General features: G+C 36.3%; 1 protein-coding gene across 2 annotated transcripts; it reads left to right on the forward strand.

The window, feature by feature from the left end:
• The first annotated feature begins 1,781 nt into the window (after positions 1-1,781).
• slc43a1b (solute carrier family 43 member 1b) lies at positions 1,782-16,359 on the forward strand. Of its 2 annotated transcripts, none has more exons than XM_028016180.1 (15): positions 1,782-1,925; positions 4,971-5,129; positions 6,660-6,843; positions 8,356-8,411; positions 8,593-8,669; positions 10,799-10,891; positions 11,137-11,270; positions 11,368-11,510; positions 11,717-11,863; positions 11,947-11,982; positions 12,068-12,200; positions 12,330-12,459; positions 13,384-13,457; positions 13,759-13,882; positions 15,043-16,359. In XM_028016180.1, the coding sequence occupies exons 2-15, from the start codon at positions 4,976-4,978 to the stop codon at positions 15,253-15,255; spliced, it is 1,698 nt and encodes a 565-aa protein (XP_027871981.1). In that variant the 5' UTR covers positions 1,782-1,925; positions 4,971-4,975; the 3' UTR covers positions 15,256-16,359. The 2 variants fall into 2 exon arrangements, with proteins under 2 accessions (XP_027871981.1, XP_027871983.1); XM_028016182.1 differs by having other exon boundaries at positions 1,782-1,910.
• The last annotated feature ends 683 nt before the right edge of the window (positions 16,360-17,042 follow it).

The following is a 17,042-nucleotide window of genomic DNA, read 5'->3' on the forward strand; positions in this document are numbered from 1 at the left end:
CATAAAATCTTGTTCTATTGTTTTTTTTTAGCTGGAAAGAGGAAAATTTAAATGTTACAGATCATTCTTTACTGACTTGTTTGTTTTGAATAAAGATGAAACTGAAGAACTGAAAACTTTTTCTTATTTAGATCTTCCACCAACATGCATAGAAAAACATTTTGTTGTCAATAAAGTGTTGAATGACGACGTCGTCGTCGTTTAAGATTATTTTACATTAAATCCAAATATGTTAAGCTATATTTCACTGTAGCCGTAACTCAAGTTCACTTCGATCAATATTGAGGATGAATTATTTTAAAATGTTATTCCAAACACTCAAATTCAGGCCAGTTACTGAAGTATCAGGGGAATTCGGGCTTTTTTTTTTTTTTTTTTTTTGCTTTTTCTGGACAATTATTCCGTCTGGTTTGGATTTTCTGCAACTGGAAAAGTTTTCCTCTTATTTTTTTTACTTTCAGTCAGTTATTACGATGCGTAGCCATGGCATGCATAGCTGTGGCTTTATTAGTTTCTTTTATCAGTCACTATAGGCATAGATTGTATCCCCTACTCGAACGTCTCTTACTGGTTTTCTAACCACACGGACAAAAGCAAAGGAGTAGAATCAGCACTGGTGTCATCCAGTTCATGTTACTGTAAAATATCATCTCTAAAGCCTCAATATTTAGCTATTAGCATGTCTTCAGTCAGAGGCCTCTCCTGATTCATTGCAAGACTGACTGCTACCACAGATCTTTCCACTCCAACACACCTGGATGACATAAATAATTGCAAAAATTAAAATTCCCTTTGGCATAAACTAAATATTTTCTAATTAAATTAAATCTTTCCAACCCTCCTCAGGCTAAACAAAACTCTGGCGACTCTACACTGCAAAAACACAAAATCCTACCAAATAGTTTTGGTCTGTTTTCTAGTGCAAACATCTTATCACACTTGAAACAAGAAAAAACGAGTTACTTTACAGGAAGAAATATTAGCTTGTTTTAAGTCAATAATTTCTTAATACTGATGATAAGGTACAAGTTCCAAATGTCTTGTTTTAAGTGAAATAATCTGCTATTGGAATTAATACTTTTTTATATAAATATTAAGGAATTATTGACATGTTATTGTTCACATCGAACTGTCATAATGTGCATGTAATTTATTTTGTTTGCTTCAAAAACACAAAATCTTACCAAGTATTTTTATAGTTTCTAGTAGAAATATCTTAGCACATTTGAAATGAGACAAAATTAACTTACAAGTAACTTTACAGGGAGATATAGGAGCTTGTTTTAATTCAATAATTCCTTAATATTGATTGAAAAAGTTATGAATAATACTCCAGTGGAACAAGACATGTTGACTTAAAATATGGAAAAAATTATGAAAAGTTTTAGTTACTGTCACATAATTTATAACGTGTGTTTTTTTAAATTAATTTTAAGGAATTATTTACTTAAGACAATTTCATATCTTGATGAAAAGTTACGTGTGAGTGAGTTTTGTCTTATTTCAAACACACTAAGATATTTGCACTGGAAACTACACCAAACTTTTTGGTAGGATTTTGTGTTTTTGCAGTGAACTCACATATGAAGCCCTTCATTTTTTAAATTATTAGTATTATTATTAAGTCACTAAAATCTGGGGAAATTATCCCAGTTTTAAACAAAAGGCGCTGAGTTTGTGTACATAAACGTTGCCGTGCATTTCTCAATAAGTGTTTGTTTATGTGATAAGGGGCTGGGCAGGTTAGTGTTCGCTCCATTTTTAGACCTGCCAGAGGTCAATGTGAGCGTTAATGTGCCAGCGTATGGAGCGGCCGCTCGCAGCCAACGACATCTGAGTCTCAGAAGAAATTTCCAAGATCATTTCAGGATTTTTGTTTTTCCAGTTTGGGAGCAAAACCTCCAGGGGAAGTAAGCAGTTTTAAGGTTGGTGCTTTTCATGCTGTCAGAGGTCTAAAGGTGGGTGAGGTAATGTTCAGTAAATGGCAGCATGAAGCATTTGCTTGCTCTGCTCACTGGGTTAATCTGAGGTAGAGGTCAGCAACCTTCACCAAAGAGTCACTTCTGCAAAATTAAGTTTGTCCAGAGCCACAAAGTTACATCATCGCTTTAAAACAAAATCACAATTTGCTCTAAATACTTGTTATATGATTAAAATAAATAGCTATTAATTCTATTGTTATATTTTATAATGAATGAATGAAACATTTTGCAGAGCCAAAATGCATTTTCTTGAATTGTATACTTATGTAGAAAATAAAAAAGGAACAATTTGTGATTTAAACCATAAAATTGGACCAAGTATTTTTGGCCTTGGTAAAGTTCAAATATCTTATTACACTTGAAATAAGACAGAACTAACTTACATGTAACTTTTCAGCAAAATATATGACTTTGCTTTCAATGAATAGTTCCTAAATATTAATTTAAAAGTTTATTATTATTCTTTATCAGTCAAGTCTAAGCAGTTTTATCTGTTTTGCTGACAAATTACACAAAACAGTCGCTTCTGTTTTTTGTGATTATGTGATCACGAAAATTCAAAATCAACAGATTCTTACTTTTTTTTTTTAATGCTAAGTCTTTAAAACACGTTTAAACATTGTTTAAATTATGCTAACTCCCACCTGCAGGTGGCAGTATTTCCTACTTCTGCCGCATTTAATGTGAAGTTACAGTCGATACTCCAAGTAACAAAATGTCACATAACAAAATGTCGCTTAGTTGAAAACATCTAGAAACACAAAATTAGGGATTTTAAAGAATCACAAACACAATCATGAAATCTTGGAGAGACTGAACAATGTGAAAAGATGTTGATTATTACATTTTTGTATGAACTTTTCATGACTATTAAGGAATTATTGATTTAAAAAGCTCCTTTAACTTGCTGAAAAAGCTACTCATGAGTTAGTTTTGTCTTATTTCCAGTGTATTACGATATTTGCATTAGAAACTAGACAAATATTCGGTAAAAGTTTGTGTTTTTGAAGTATATCCATTTATTAATATTGTAACAGTTTATTAATGGGTATTTTCTCTTTCAGCACATTGTTTATATGGCCTAAAATAAAAACGAATTTGACCCGCAGCTAGCTAGCGAGTGCAGCTAACTAGCTTTTTTACTATTATATATTTTTTGCATCCCACCAAGGGGTCTTTTTGTGGCTCAACTGCCCCTTATTTTTTGAAAGTAGGCTGACAGGAAAGAGGGAAGAAGACATGCGGCAAATGTCGCCGGGTCCGGGACTCGAACCCGCGACGGCCGCGTCGAGGACTCAAGGCCTCCAAACGCCCTCAGCCAACCAGCTAGCCAGTGCAGCTAACTAGCTAGCTAGTAATTTGGTTCCAGGTGCTGAAAACTATCCCATCATTTTATCGCCCGTTATGAATTATGACGAGTTGAGTTGATACTTTCCATGCATGTTGCATGTTCTGCTGAGTGTGTGTGTGTGTGTGTGTGTGTGTGTGTGTGCGTGTGTGTGTGTGTGTGTGTGTGTGTGTGTGTGCGTGCGTGTGTGTGTGTGTGTGTGTGCGTGTGTGCGTGTGTGTGTGTGTGTGTGTGTGTGTGTGTGCGTGTGTGTGTGTGTGTGTGTGTGTGTGTGCGTGTGTGTGTGTGTGTGTGTGTGTGTGTGTGTGCGTGCGTGTGTGTGTGTGTGTGTGTGCGTGTGTGCGTGTGTGTGTGTGTGTGTGTGTGTGTGTGCGTGTGTGTGTGTGTGTGATCATGACACCTGATAGTCGCAGCTACTGGATGTCTTTCTGGCTCTGCACATGTTTGGAGTCGTCTTTCTTCCTCTTGGCTTCGCAAAGCGCTGCCTTACTGTACATATCAATAACTGTCACTGCAGGATACATAAAGAAAGTGACCCGCACTTTTCTTAAGGTCAGCTTTCACTTGTGTGGTTCTAAATTAACCACAGCCAGTTCGTCCTGACGGAGCATTAAACTGGGTTTATGTTTTATTCTTTGCACTGCAAAAACAGAAAACCTTAAGTATTTTTGCTCTAGTTTCCAGTGGAAATATGGTATTGCACTTGAAATAAGACAAAACTAACTCATAACTGTTCAGCAAGAAATAGTTTTGTTTAAGTCAATAATTCCTTAATATTGATTTAAAAAGTATTACTTCCATTGGAAGAAATGGGAAAAATGTCTTGTTTTAAGTGAGATTTTCTGCACCTGGACCTAGCACTTTAAAAAAAAAATTAGTAATAAGGAATTATTTACTTTACTTTTACTGGTGTTTTTGTGAATGAGTGGTGTACAAACTTTTTCCCATGAGAATCAAAGTCGTTAAGTTGGTACTGCAAAAAAATAAAAATTTTTTTTAACAACTTAATAACTTTTGGGGCTTTTTTATCTTAGCTGCTCAGTAATAATCTAAATAATTTAAATGTTAGTAAAATAAACAACTTGAAAGCATTGAGGCCACACAGATAGTTAATTTTTTTTGTCAGTAATAAACTAAACCATATTAATTGTATTGAAATGAACACAATGGTTAGATTTTTGCAGTAAATGAATGTGTAAATCATTGTAGATACAAAAAAGGCTCAGAGTTTTTAAATTTTTTGGGTTGATTGTTTTTTTATGTGAGAAATAACATTTGTTTTTGTTTTTTCTTTAGAAAAAATGGGTCATTGTTTGTGGTTCTAGTTTTTCCAAAGTTAAGATGAATGCAAAAACCTCATTGACATGTTGAAATGTATTTATTGTACCTAATATTTTGTTAAGGAAATATTTATCTGTAAAAAAAAAAAAAAGTTGCGAAAGTGTCCATCCACACCAAATTTGCTCCATTTGGACCGCAGATAATCCTTCAGAGGGCCTCAAATGGCCCCCGGGCCACAGTTTGAACACCCCTTCTGTAAAGGGACTGTCATCAAACTAAATGAACTGAGCTGTAATTTAGTTTGTAGGTTTCTGCTGCCATCCTGTTTGGTGCATTCATGCATTCCTTGTCATTTGCAGCTGTCATGGCTCCCAGTTTGCGTCAGGCCTACCGAAGAAGATGGTGGATGGCGGTCACGTCCATCGTAGAGAACCTCTTCTTCTCTGCCGTCCTGCTGGGTTGGGCCTCGCTCCTCATCATGCTGAAGGACGAGGGCTTCTATTCGCACCTCTGCGTAGGTAAATGCTCTGACATCTGCAAAGACATGCAGGAACTAATCACGATGTATGTTAGCTTCTGAACTTAAAGAGATTAACAAAAGATTCCCTGTGCATTAGCATTTTGAACATTTTGGTAATCCTTATATCCGAGATTAGCAAATATTAATAACGTCTAAAAACAGTAAAACTTCTAATTAACCAAGAACAAAATTTGATAAAAAGTTTCCTGCGTCTTTCATGCGCAAATGACATTTTTAAGGTGGAAACAACTAAATTTAATTTCCCTGTGGGATCAAATAAGTATTTTTGAAATTGAATTTGAATCGACCACCAGCCAATTACAAAGCGATTGTTCACAGCCAATCAGAGTATTCCTTGGGCGGAAAAGAACCAATCACAATCACCAAATCAAAACAGTGCAGGAAGTGGAAGGAAACACCAAGCAAAACAGTAGTGTGTAAAAAAGCACTGCAAAAACACAAAATCTTACAAACTACTTTTAGTTTCTAGTGCAAATATCTTAATAGTTTCGAAATAAGACAAAGCTAAGTTATGAGTAACTTTTTAGCAATAAATATGAGCTTGTTTTAAGTAAATAGTTGCTATTACATGTGAAAAATGTTTTGTTATAAGTAAAATAATCTGCCAGCTAGTAGAACTGGTATCTATTCATCAATATTAAGGAATCATTTACTTAAAACAAGCTTCTAAATCTTGCTGACAATTTACAAAGTTAGTTTTGTCTTATTTCAGATGTTCTAAGATATTTGCACCAGGAACCAAACGAAAATACTTGGTAAAATGTGTTTTTGCAGTGCAAAAAACAAATTACATTCCCGTCATGACAGTCCTAAGTGAATAATAACCTGTCCTCAATAAATTCACTTAAATTAATTTAAGTGTATATTTAAATTTAGATTCATTTAAAGGTTGGTTTCACCATCAACCAATAATGAGTTAAGTTTTTTCGAATACTGTAGTTTGCATGCTTATTTAAGCAACGAAGATGTCTACAAGCTGGATTTCATATAATAAAACCACTTTTTCTGTTTCACCTGTTTCTGAGATAATAATCAATGGATTATCAGTTTAGATATTGACGAAGAGATCGGCTGAAAGTTGGATGTTTTCTTTCCAAACTGGCATTATTGGGTTCAGACCTGATCAACTTTGACCGTCAGCTCGTCCAACTACAAGCGTCTAAAATGACCAAAACAATTTCTCACCCCAAAATAAATCAGAGGACAGATAGGCCTCTTCTCGTCACTCGAGTCGGTGTTTTAAATTCTGATGAGCAGTTTCCCTTTGAATTATTGAGGAAATGTTTCTAAATTAATGAGACATGGGATAAAAGTTGAGTTATTAGAGGTAAAAATGGACTGGTTTCGGCATTTCTGAAGTTTGAGCCCCAGTAAATTATTCTGATGTTCAGATTGGAAAACATCAGTGTGGCAACTTGGAGTAAAACATTATCACTTAAATTTTATAACCTAAAAGGAATATTTCTTACGTTTAAGGAGAAAATCTTTTTTTTGTCTTTCTATCCAGAAAATGAAACTTTTGCCACTAACAGGAGTTTGGTGGAGGGCGGCAGATGGCCCAGCTGTGTGGAGCAGGAGGAGATGCTGAATCTCGGCTTCACCATCGGCTCGTTCTTCCTGAGCGCCGCCACGCTGCCTCTGGGAATCCTGATGGATAAATTCGGACCCCGACCGATCAGACTCATCGGCAGGTCTGACATCGCACTCATTTCTGATCAAAATGTTTCTGATTGTGAGTGCGACCGCTTTTTCAGATGAAAGAACTGTAACAGATTAAAACCTTATAAAAATTATTCTTTAATTAGACAAGAATTTTTACAAAATACTGTTTCAATAAGCTGGTTTGTTTACGCATTGAAACCTGATGGCAGGGCCGGCCGAAGCCTTTTTGGGGCCCTGAGCAAATTTTCATTCAGGGTCCCCCATGAATGATGTGTCATCATTTGGGTGCAATAGAAATAGCTCTATTTCCATGTCAAAGGTGTGTAAATGTTTGGTGATATTGTGCTAAAGTAAAACAACCCCCCCGCCCCCCTCACAATTGCGGTGTTTCCATTAAATAAGAAACGTAATTAAAATAACTCGTAAATACGTTTTTTCATGTGATAAGTCATTAAAAACATATCACTTCCTGTCATCTTCTTCATCATTTACACCAGTAGTAACAGCTGGTTGTTGATCACTTGATGCAAAAAAAGTGTTTGCAGTTTTGCAAAATAAACTAATTTCAATACAGCCAAAAAATCCACCTGATCCTCAGGCAAAAACTTACTGAAAAACTTTTTTTTTTCTCTAAATTGCCATGTTTCCATTAAACAAATTTATTTTCAAAATTCCACATTGCAAAAATTTCAAGATCAATGGAAACGCAGTTATTAATATAATTTGTAATTAACTTAAATTATACCAATTTTGTCATGGTGACTGATTTTACCCTGAAAGAAGTAATAAACTAACAAAAATACTTTAATTGATCTACATTTTGAAATGCATTTTGTATTTAAGTGCAGCATTTTGATTGAACTATCATCGGTGAGCAATCACTGAATTTAAAGTTTAATATATTTTGTTTTTAAAATCTGGAGCAGATCTATAAAATGTGTAAAACTTGCAAAATATCACCAAATGACATTCAGATTACATTAAAGTAAACATCTATTAAAAAAATAAACATTTAAATAATTGCAAAATGTTAACAGAGAAATCAACATGGTAACACAAACACACACAATAAAACACGCAGTTGTGTATTAAAAGGTGTAAAGAACAAACTGTTTAGTTACTGTGTAAGCTCCATTAACTAAATATCAATGGAAAGGAAAATGGAAGGAAAAAACATTAATTAAAACTGACTTTTTTTACAACTCCACAATCACCTACAAAAATCAGAAAAAACAAGAACCAATAAAATGAATTATTTATCTTCTTAGATATATCAAACTGAGAAACATTCCTTAAATATTAATAACATAATTTCCACTTAAATATTCCCAGAATAATGTTTGACATTTCCTCTTCTATGATATGCTGATGATTATCTTATCATTTCACTTTGACTAGGCCGTCCTTTTTTCACAGTATTTAGTGGAATACCTCCAACCAGACACTACAGGAGCATTAAGAATAAAACAAATATTTGTTTTTCTAATAATTCAAATGGGATTTTTGCTTGTTTAGAGTGATATTCAATGTTTGTGTTTCAGTTCCTGTTTCGCAGCGTCTTGTGCAATGATGGCTGCCGCTGCGTATGACCCTGAAGGTGAGGCGACAAACCTACATTTAAAGATGAAGTTTTAGCTGCTAGCTTGACTTACTCCACTTTTTTTTCTTTCTTTTTTTTACATAACTAGTTGTTGGTACATGGATAAGTTATATTTGGTTGAAAAAAGTCCTTAACAAAATTAAATTGTGGCTGCAATGTGTTTCTTTTTTTTTATCAGCACTGTCTGTCCTCATTTTCTTCGCTGTTTCCTTCAACGGTTTTGGAGGAATCTGCTTGACCTTCACATCACTCACAGTGAGATTCACACACACACCCACACACACACACCTACACGTCCACACATGAACACACACACAATGCTGAAGTTAGATATGTGGGACAATAAGACAAAATTAACTTACAAGTGACTTTTCAGCCAGATATAGGAGCTTGTTTTAAGTCAATAATTACATAATATTGATTTTAATTAAGTACTACTTCTATTGGCAGCTTATTTCACTTAATACCAAACATTTTTTCCATGTTATAATATAACAAGACGTGTAACTTAAAATATTTTAAAATTATCTTGTTCCACTGACAGATTATTATTTACAACTGGAACTTTTTCATCAATATTAAGAATTTATTGACCTAAAATGAGCTTCTATATCTTACTGAAAACTTACTTCAAATTTAGTTTTGTCTTATTTTAAATGTACTAAAATATCTGCACTAGAAAATAGACCAAAAATATTTGGTTAGATTTTATGTTAGTGCAGTGCATAACATCTTAATCTGCAATGGATCTGAACAATTCGGGGTATTTACACCTTTGGCTGAATAGTAAGAATAGTGTTGTCATTATTAGTCCTTAGCTTGTAGAAACAGCATGCAAGATAAACTGTGTGTGTGTGTGTGTGTGTGTGTGTGTGTGTGTGTGTGTGTGTGTGTGTGTGTGTGTGTGTGTGTGTGTGTGTGTGTGTGTGTGTGGGCATGTGGGGGTGTGTGGGTGTGTGGGTGTGTATGTTTGTTTCACCTCAGTAAACTTTTATTCCAACTATAGACACAGCTGTAATGTTGCTAGTACCACAAGACACTGCATGCGGTTCCTGTCATAATCAGTCATCCATTTTGGACATGAATATTAAAGGAATTGCAGCAACAGGTGTATGGAACTAAATTAGGGTCATAAAGTTTGTTGAAAATAAAAAATTGTCTGAAACTGGAGAAAAAGATGTTGAATCTGAAAAGTAGTTTTATCAGTTTCAAATCCTTTTTTTAATTTCAAATTTCTTTTTTCAATTTGAAACTTTTTTACAGTTCCAAATCTTTCAGTTTCAAATTGTTTTCAGTTTCAAAATAATGTTCCAGTTTTTCTTTTGTATAAATGTTATGACCCCAAGTTAGCACCATACAAGTGGAGTGAACCGAAATAACTCGACACCCAACATTAAAGTTAATATAGTAGCAGGTTTTTACAGTGATTTCTGTTTTTGCTTTTTCTAAATTCTCACTTGCTGAACTGGTTTGATAATCTATAAATACAGAAATGGCCACAAACATTACAAGGGTGTCGAAAGAATACTTTATAAAAACTCAAATGGTAAAGTGGGAAAGTAAAATGGTGAACTGGAAATGAGCTGTGAGCTACTCACACACACCCAGAAAGTCCACAGATTCTCACACACAGCAGGACAGAAAGGACAGGCCATGTTTTGGGATTCTCCAGGTCAGATGATGACAGGCAAAAGGAGCAGGGTGGGTCAACTAGGCAGGTTTCTGATTGGCTGAGAGGCTGCATGGGAATTTAGACCAAGTGGAACTGGATCTGGTGCTTCCAAAACTAGCACCCCCACACACACCCACTCACACACCACAAACGGTGCCCTACATAGTCAGAAAATGCTCACATGGACCGGCACACATTTAATTGAAAGGTTGACTGAAGTAGATTCTGATCGGGTTAAAAACTGTACCGCCTCCTGCTGACGGCACCCCTACATTACAGCCAAGAAATGGAAATTCACATTTTTATGCTTTTATGTGTCTCATCTGTTTCTAAAACAGCCGAAGTGCTTCAACAAAAAACTCCAGACGTTTTTTGGTGTCTGGGAAATTAGCAGTTTCAAAAACTTCCCGACAGTTAAGTCACATTCCATGGGCGCTTCGCCGTTACCTAGCAACCCAGACCCGTTACCTAGCAACGCAAGCCGGAACACGGAGCGCTAAATAATAAAACATAATCTAACGATGCTTCGAAGCAGATAAATTTTCCTCGAGGAATTTGAATAATCGAGGTACTCGAATCACTCGAGGAGTCGTGTCAGCCCTAATGTTGACTAACTGACTAAAGTGTCACAACAAGCATTTCTAATGGCTGATATTATTTAAAAACCAGCAGTTTTTCTTTTTTGTCACTTTAATTTATCCTTTTCTTACAGCTGCCTAACATGTTTGGAAACGTACGTTCGACCATCCTTTCCCTGATGATTGGCTCCTACGCTTCTTCAGCAGTCACCTTCCTGGGAATCAAGGTGTGCACTCAAGTGAAAAAGATCAGATGTTTGGGATTGTGAATGCATCAAAGAAAGAAAATGAAAATGTATCAAGTGTTTGAAAAAATAAAAATTACACTTAAAGGAGGGGTAATTAATGTCAAGGATGATAATAGAGGGCAACCTCAAAAATATCATATTAGCTTTACTGTTTGGTGAATTATTTTAATCCATTTCTACATCTCTTTATATTTTTCCATAATTTTCCTCCTAATTCCCATCAGTTGATTTATGACCTTGGTGTATCGTTCCGGCTCATCATGTGGGTGTGGACGGGTTTGGCCTGCATGGTCATCCTCAACTGCTTCCTGAATTGGCCGGGTGAATCCTTCCCAGCTCCAGAAGACACCAGATACACGTCAGTAACCATAGTAATAATAATAATAACAATAATAATAATAATAATAATACACTTTCCATACTCTGTCTACATCTTTCTGATCTTCTCTTGGCAGTAAAACGATGAGAATTAATGGGGTTGTGACAGAGGACAGGATGACCGGGGACAGGTACATCACCAATGTGATGATCATGGAGGACACAGTGAGTCCCAAACCACAAGAATCTGAAAAGAGACACTCCGAAAGCGCCTCTAATGGTAAATACAGCTTTGTTATGAGCTATCCAGATCTGATCATTCATAAGGATCTGTTGGCATTGTGATTGGTAAAAGTATCATTCAAAGGTCTTTGTAAGGTTCCAACTCCACACAAACCATGGCTGGCTGCATTAGCTCCATTTACATTCACCATAAAAATGCAAGCATTGAAATTACAAAAATAAATCTACTGTAATTTCTACCAGCTGCAGTTCCAATCTGTCAGTCCGTGTGCTCTCCCATCTTCCTGTGGAGCGTCCTGGTCATGGCAATCACTCAGCTCAGGCTGATCTTCTTCATGGGAGCCATGAATAAGATGATCGAGTTCCTGGTCACTCATGGCGACCCCAACCGTAAGTGTAAAATATAGGCCTACACAAAACCATTTATTAGAGATGTTGAGTTTAACTTTTACACTTGCTTTTCTGTCTTCAAGCCGGGTTGGAGCTACGGAAGGAGGTGGAGGACCAAGGTACCTATCAGGAACATCCTGAGCCTCCAGTCAACATTGTATTTTCACATATTTGAACTGATTTCACTCTGGCTGTCTTCTCCAGTGTCTTTCTACTCGTCCATCTTTGGTACGATGCAGCTTCTGTGTCTGGTGACGTGTCCTATGATCGGCTACATCATGGACTGGAGGATGAAGGAGTGTGAAGAGGAACATGTAAACATATCAACAAGCAAAAGGTAGGAAAACGTTTGGACTTTATTGAGGCTGATGAGATTCAACAGCAAGTGGGGTGAATACTCCAAACCAGGGGAACGCCATGGGAACCATGTTACATCGGCACAAACTTGTTATACTTGTTTCCTCAGCAACTCATCGCCCCCAAAGAGAGACAGAAAGATCCAGAAACTGAGCAATGCCATCAGAGCCTTCATTTTCACCAACTTCCTACTGGTCATGTTTGGAGTTATTTCCTTGATTGACAACTTGCCCATACAGGTCAGGAAAAATGTTGCACTAGAATATGAACTGAAAGCTCCTTCGGTCTTTTTTCAGTTCACCATTATAACATTTTAAGACAGAATGTTGTGCTCTTGAGGGCTGATGTCCTGCTACTTCTAGACAAATCAAAAAGCTGAACTGCCTCTTCATCATGTTGCCATGTCCTGCGATATCCTGTATTGTGCCGTTTGTAAAGTTACACAGTCAAAAATTAACATAAATAGTTTGGGGCTTCATTTTTCACAATCCCATTTTGTCATGTCATTCATACATTTATAAATGTCACAGTTCCAAACTCACTATTTAATTATCAAGCTAACTATTTAGCTCCAAAGATATTTAGTGAACAATAGCTTCAAACTAGATATCTAGATATTAAGTTAAAGATTTAACTGCAAACTAAATATTTATCTAGCAAGCTAAATGTTCAGTTATCAAGCTAAATATCCTTGCTTCAATCTAAATATTTAGTTAATGAGCTAGCTTCAAACTAGTTATCAAGCTAGATATTTAGCTCCAAGAGTATTTAGTTAGCAAATTAGTTTCAAAGTAAATATTTAGTTAGCAAGCTAGTTAATTTGGAACTGTGACATGAATGAAAAACATGGTGAAAATATGTCTTTGATAAATGAATCCTCTTGTTTCTCTCATAAGAGGCTAAAAAACAAAATTATTCCTGTTAATCCTTGACTGTGTAATTTACAAACTACGCCCCAAAGTCTGTTTATTGAAGTGATTCCACATTTCAAAGCTGCAGGACACTGAGCCTTGATGACTGGAGTTTGAGATCTCTGGTGTCACATGTTATGTTTTCATTTGCTTTCGTTGTTACAACAAAAAATAAAATCTTGGACATTTTTAATGCAGATAAAAAGCAAATACCGTAACATGTGTCCTGCTCTCTGTTTTGTTCTTTCACAGGTGTTGTCCTTTGCTCTTCACACCGTTGTTAGGGGATTTATCCACTCCTGCTGTGGAGGCCTCTATGCAGCAGTGTGAGTGACGCAATGAAATAATATTTTAAAATCCTTTAGACTTGCTACTAATTAATTCAAAGATGATGAAATGATGACAGAAAGATGCAGCTTTCCCTCTCTGAAGGTTCAGGTCAGAGTCTGGGTGTGATCTGTGTTGCCTTTGCAATCCCAAAGGCAACACAGATCAGTTTGCTAAAATCTTCATTCTTCTTCACCACCACCAAGGAACCAACATCTGACTATTATCCAGTTTTTCTTTTTTTATTAAATATCTTTAAGGATGCCACATTTCTCTCATTTCCACTCTCCTTTCTTCCAGGTATCCAGCAAACCACTTTGGGACTCTAACGGGTTTCCAGTCAACAATCAGTGCAGCGTTCGCCTTGCTCCAGCAGCCGCTCTTCATACTGATGGTGGGGTACCTCGGCGGAAACCCTTACTGGGTAAGGAGCTCTCACAGACGGACACCACCCACAAGTAGTCAAGTTTATTTGTACAGCATATTTCAGCGAGAAGGCATTTCAAAGTGCTTTACGCCATAAAAATGTAATACAGTAACCAACTAAGAAACAAGCAAGAAACATTACATTTTGTCAAGCTATTATGGATCAAAAGGAGCTCTACACACGAGGGTTTTTAGTCTGGACTTAAAGAAACCGAGTGTTTCTGTTGTTTTGCAGTTTTCTGAATGTTTTCTTTAGATTTGTGGTACATAGAAGCTGAATGCTGCTTCTCCATGTTTGGTAGACCTGAGTCTTCTGGAAGATTGAAACAACCACAGCAGATCTTTAATACATTTTCTGACTTACAAGCTAACAAAAGTATTTTAAAGTCTGTTTTCTGAGCTACAGGGAGCCACTGTAGGGACTCTATAACCGAGATGATGTGCTTTATCTTCCTGGTTTTAGTCAGAACACCAGCAGCGGCGTTCTGGATCTGATTGTTTTTTTAGGCAGACTTGTAAAGACACTGTTGCAGTAATCAATGTGACTAAAGATAAACATATGGATGAGTTTCTCTAGATCTTGCTGAGACATTAGTTCTCTAGTCCTGGAAATGTTCTTCAGGTGATAGATGTCTGACTTTGTAACCGTCTTTATGTGTCCCTGAAGGTTCAGGTCAGAGTCTGTGTGTAGATTTCAGACCTGATCGCTAGTTTCTAGCTGTAATAACTGAAGATGTGTGTTGACTCTATATGATTCCTCTTTAGGTCCAAAGATAATAACTTCAGTTTGTTTCCGTTCATCTTGAGAAAGTTGTGGCACATCCACATATTTATTTGTTCTAAGCATCTGTTCAGTTCTTTAATGATGACATTGTAATGAAGAGCTGTGTGTCATCTGTGTAGCTTATTTCTGTTTTTTACCTGAGCTAGCAGGAGCATGTAGATATTAATTATCAGGGGTCCCAGTATTTAACCTTGTGGTACCCCACAAGTGATTTCTGTCCTTTCCATTGAGACGTTATCTATTGACACAAAAACGTCTGTTCTTTAGGTAAGAATTGAACCAATTAAGTATTAGACTAAAGAGTTCCAGCCACTCAATCATATATCGTGGTCAACAGCTTGTAGAGAGAACTCACTTTTACTTTCTTACTGCAGATCAACATTGGCCTTCTCATCTTCTCCCTGGTCGGCTTCCTGTTACCATGTTATCTCTTCTATCACCGGAGAGGCCTAATCAGAGAGAAGGCGCAGCTAGATGTGATCGCTGCCCGCCAGTCTGAGAAGGAGAACAAAGATCTTATCCAGTCAGACTGTGAAGACGAGGGGTCTTCAAAAAATAGAAACATACCCAATGGGCATACTGGTTAACTGGTTATAATGACATGGTCACTTATTGTCAGCAATGCTATTATTTTGACTATGACTTATGTGTTTCTGAGAAAAAAAACCCATTAGTCCTAAAGATAAATGCCCAACAAACTAAGAAAAACCGAGATTCCAGCTCAAAAATTCGCTCTTCATTAGGGCTGGGTGATATGGCTGAAAATAAAAACACGCTATAATCGTTTCATATCAGTCTAAATCAATAATTATTGCTTAGTTTTTTGTTTTAAATATCTGAAATACTACCAAACCAGTGATGTGACCTTGTTTTATTCACAGTTTCCATCCACGCCGAACCTTTAAACTGCTGCTGGGCATGTTACTCAACAGGTTGTTGCTAGGTAACTGCAAGTTACCCAGCATACTGTTGCTAGGTAACCATAGGGTGAGTGAGTTAGTTGATTCCACTAACTTTGCTTAGCTAGCAGTGAGAGGTTGAGCAGCCAAAGCCTTTCCTCTGCCTACATCTCCCAGAATGCCGTGCGGTTCTGGACCAGAGTTCCACAAATATTTTATTAAACAATTTATCACTGATTTATTGCCTCTTAATAGAACTACAATAATTCTGAAAGCTAAAATTGTTTGCATTTTAATTCACGTCAAAACTAGGGAGATAAATTGATTTTATCGATTAATCAAATTTTCTGGTTTTGGAGAATTAATTTTTGGACAATTTGGATTTTTCTTTTTCATCAACGCATTCATAAACCAGAGGGATGTTAGCTGTCACCAAGAATCACCTTGTATTTTTTCTTCATTACAAATTTGGAGAAAAAAAAAAGCTGAGGGACCATTATGGCAGAACTACATCCTTTTCTGTCATTGTTTTCTTTTGTTGTTGTTGTTGTTGATCGCATCCATTGTTGTCACTAATTATGTTATATTTAAAACTAGGCTTTCTAGTATTTTGTGTGTAAAGTAGTACCGCTGTGTATTTTGTATTATTGAAATGTATAAATATTGATGTGCAAATGCTCCAACATCACTGACTGGGACAATTTAAAAAAAAAGATTATCCCAGGACTACAAGAAAATTAAAAGTCATCACAAACAATTTACTCAAGATAATAAAGCATTTATTACACTGAACGGAGTCTGTGTAACGTCTAACTTGAAGAACACCACACACAGATTTTATCATTAAGGTTTAAGATTTATTTCAAATCTTAAAAGACTAACACACCACATCTCAGCCTGAGGCACTTGTAGATTTTAATCAATAAAGGCATCTTAGGCCAATTGCCTCCATATCTTCAGACTTGCATCCAAAATGGAGGGATTGAACCTTAATATTTTCAAAACAAAAGCAGCACAGGCAAACACATCAGCACAAATGTAGCATTGAAGGTCACTGGTGGTGACCTTCTATGATCTCTGGAAACCCGACTTTTATTAATAACTTAACAATGATAGCAGCACCAACAAAGGTGTTTGCTGCACAAATGTAGCACAGATGTTTGACACCAATTATGTTTGATTTGGGTGATGTATATAGGCTGGTTGAACTTTTGACTGTTGCTTTTATTAATATCTTCAAACAAGAGCAGCACAAACAAAAATCTTAGCAGCACAAATGTAGCATTGTTGACTGAGACCAAATTTGTTTGACTTCATAAATGGAGGAGGGGCTGGTTGACCTTCTGTGATTGCCATAAACTTTGCTTTTATTAATATCTTAAAATAATAGCAGCACAAGCAAAATTTTGCAGCACAAATGTAGAACAAACACCAATTTGATTTGAAGAACACGGTGGGAGTAAATTCACTCAAGT

Source organism: Xiphophorus couchianus, chromosome 5 (assembly GCF_001444195.1).
Source record: "Xiphophorus couchianus chromosome 5, X_couchianus-1.0, whole genome shotgun sequence".
In the NCBI taxonomy this organism is placed as follows: domain Eukaryota; kingdom Metazoa; phylum Chordata; class Actinopteri; order Cyprinodontiformes; family Poeciliidae; genus Xiphophorus; species Xiphophorus couchianus.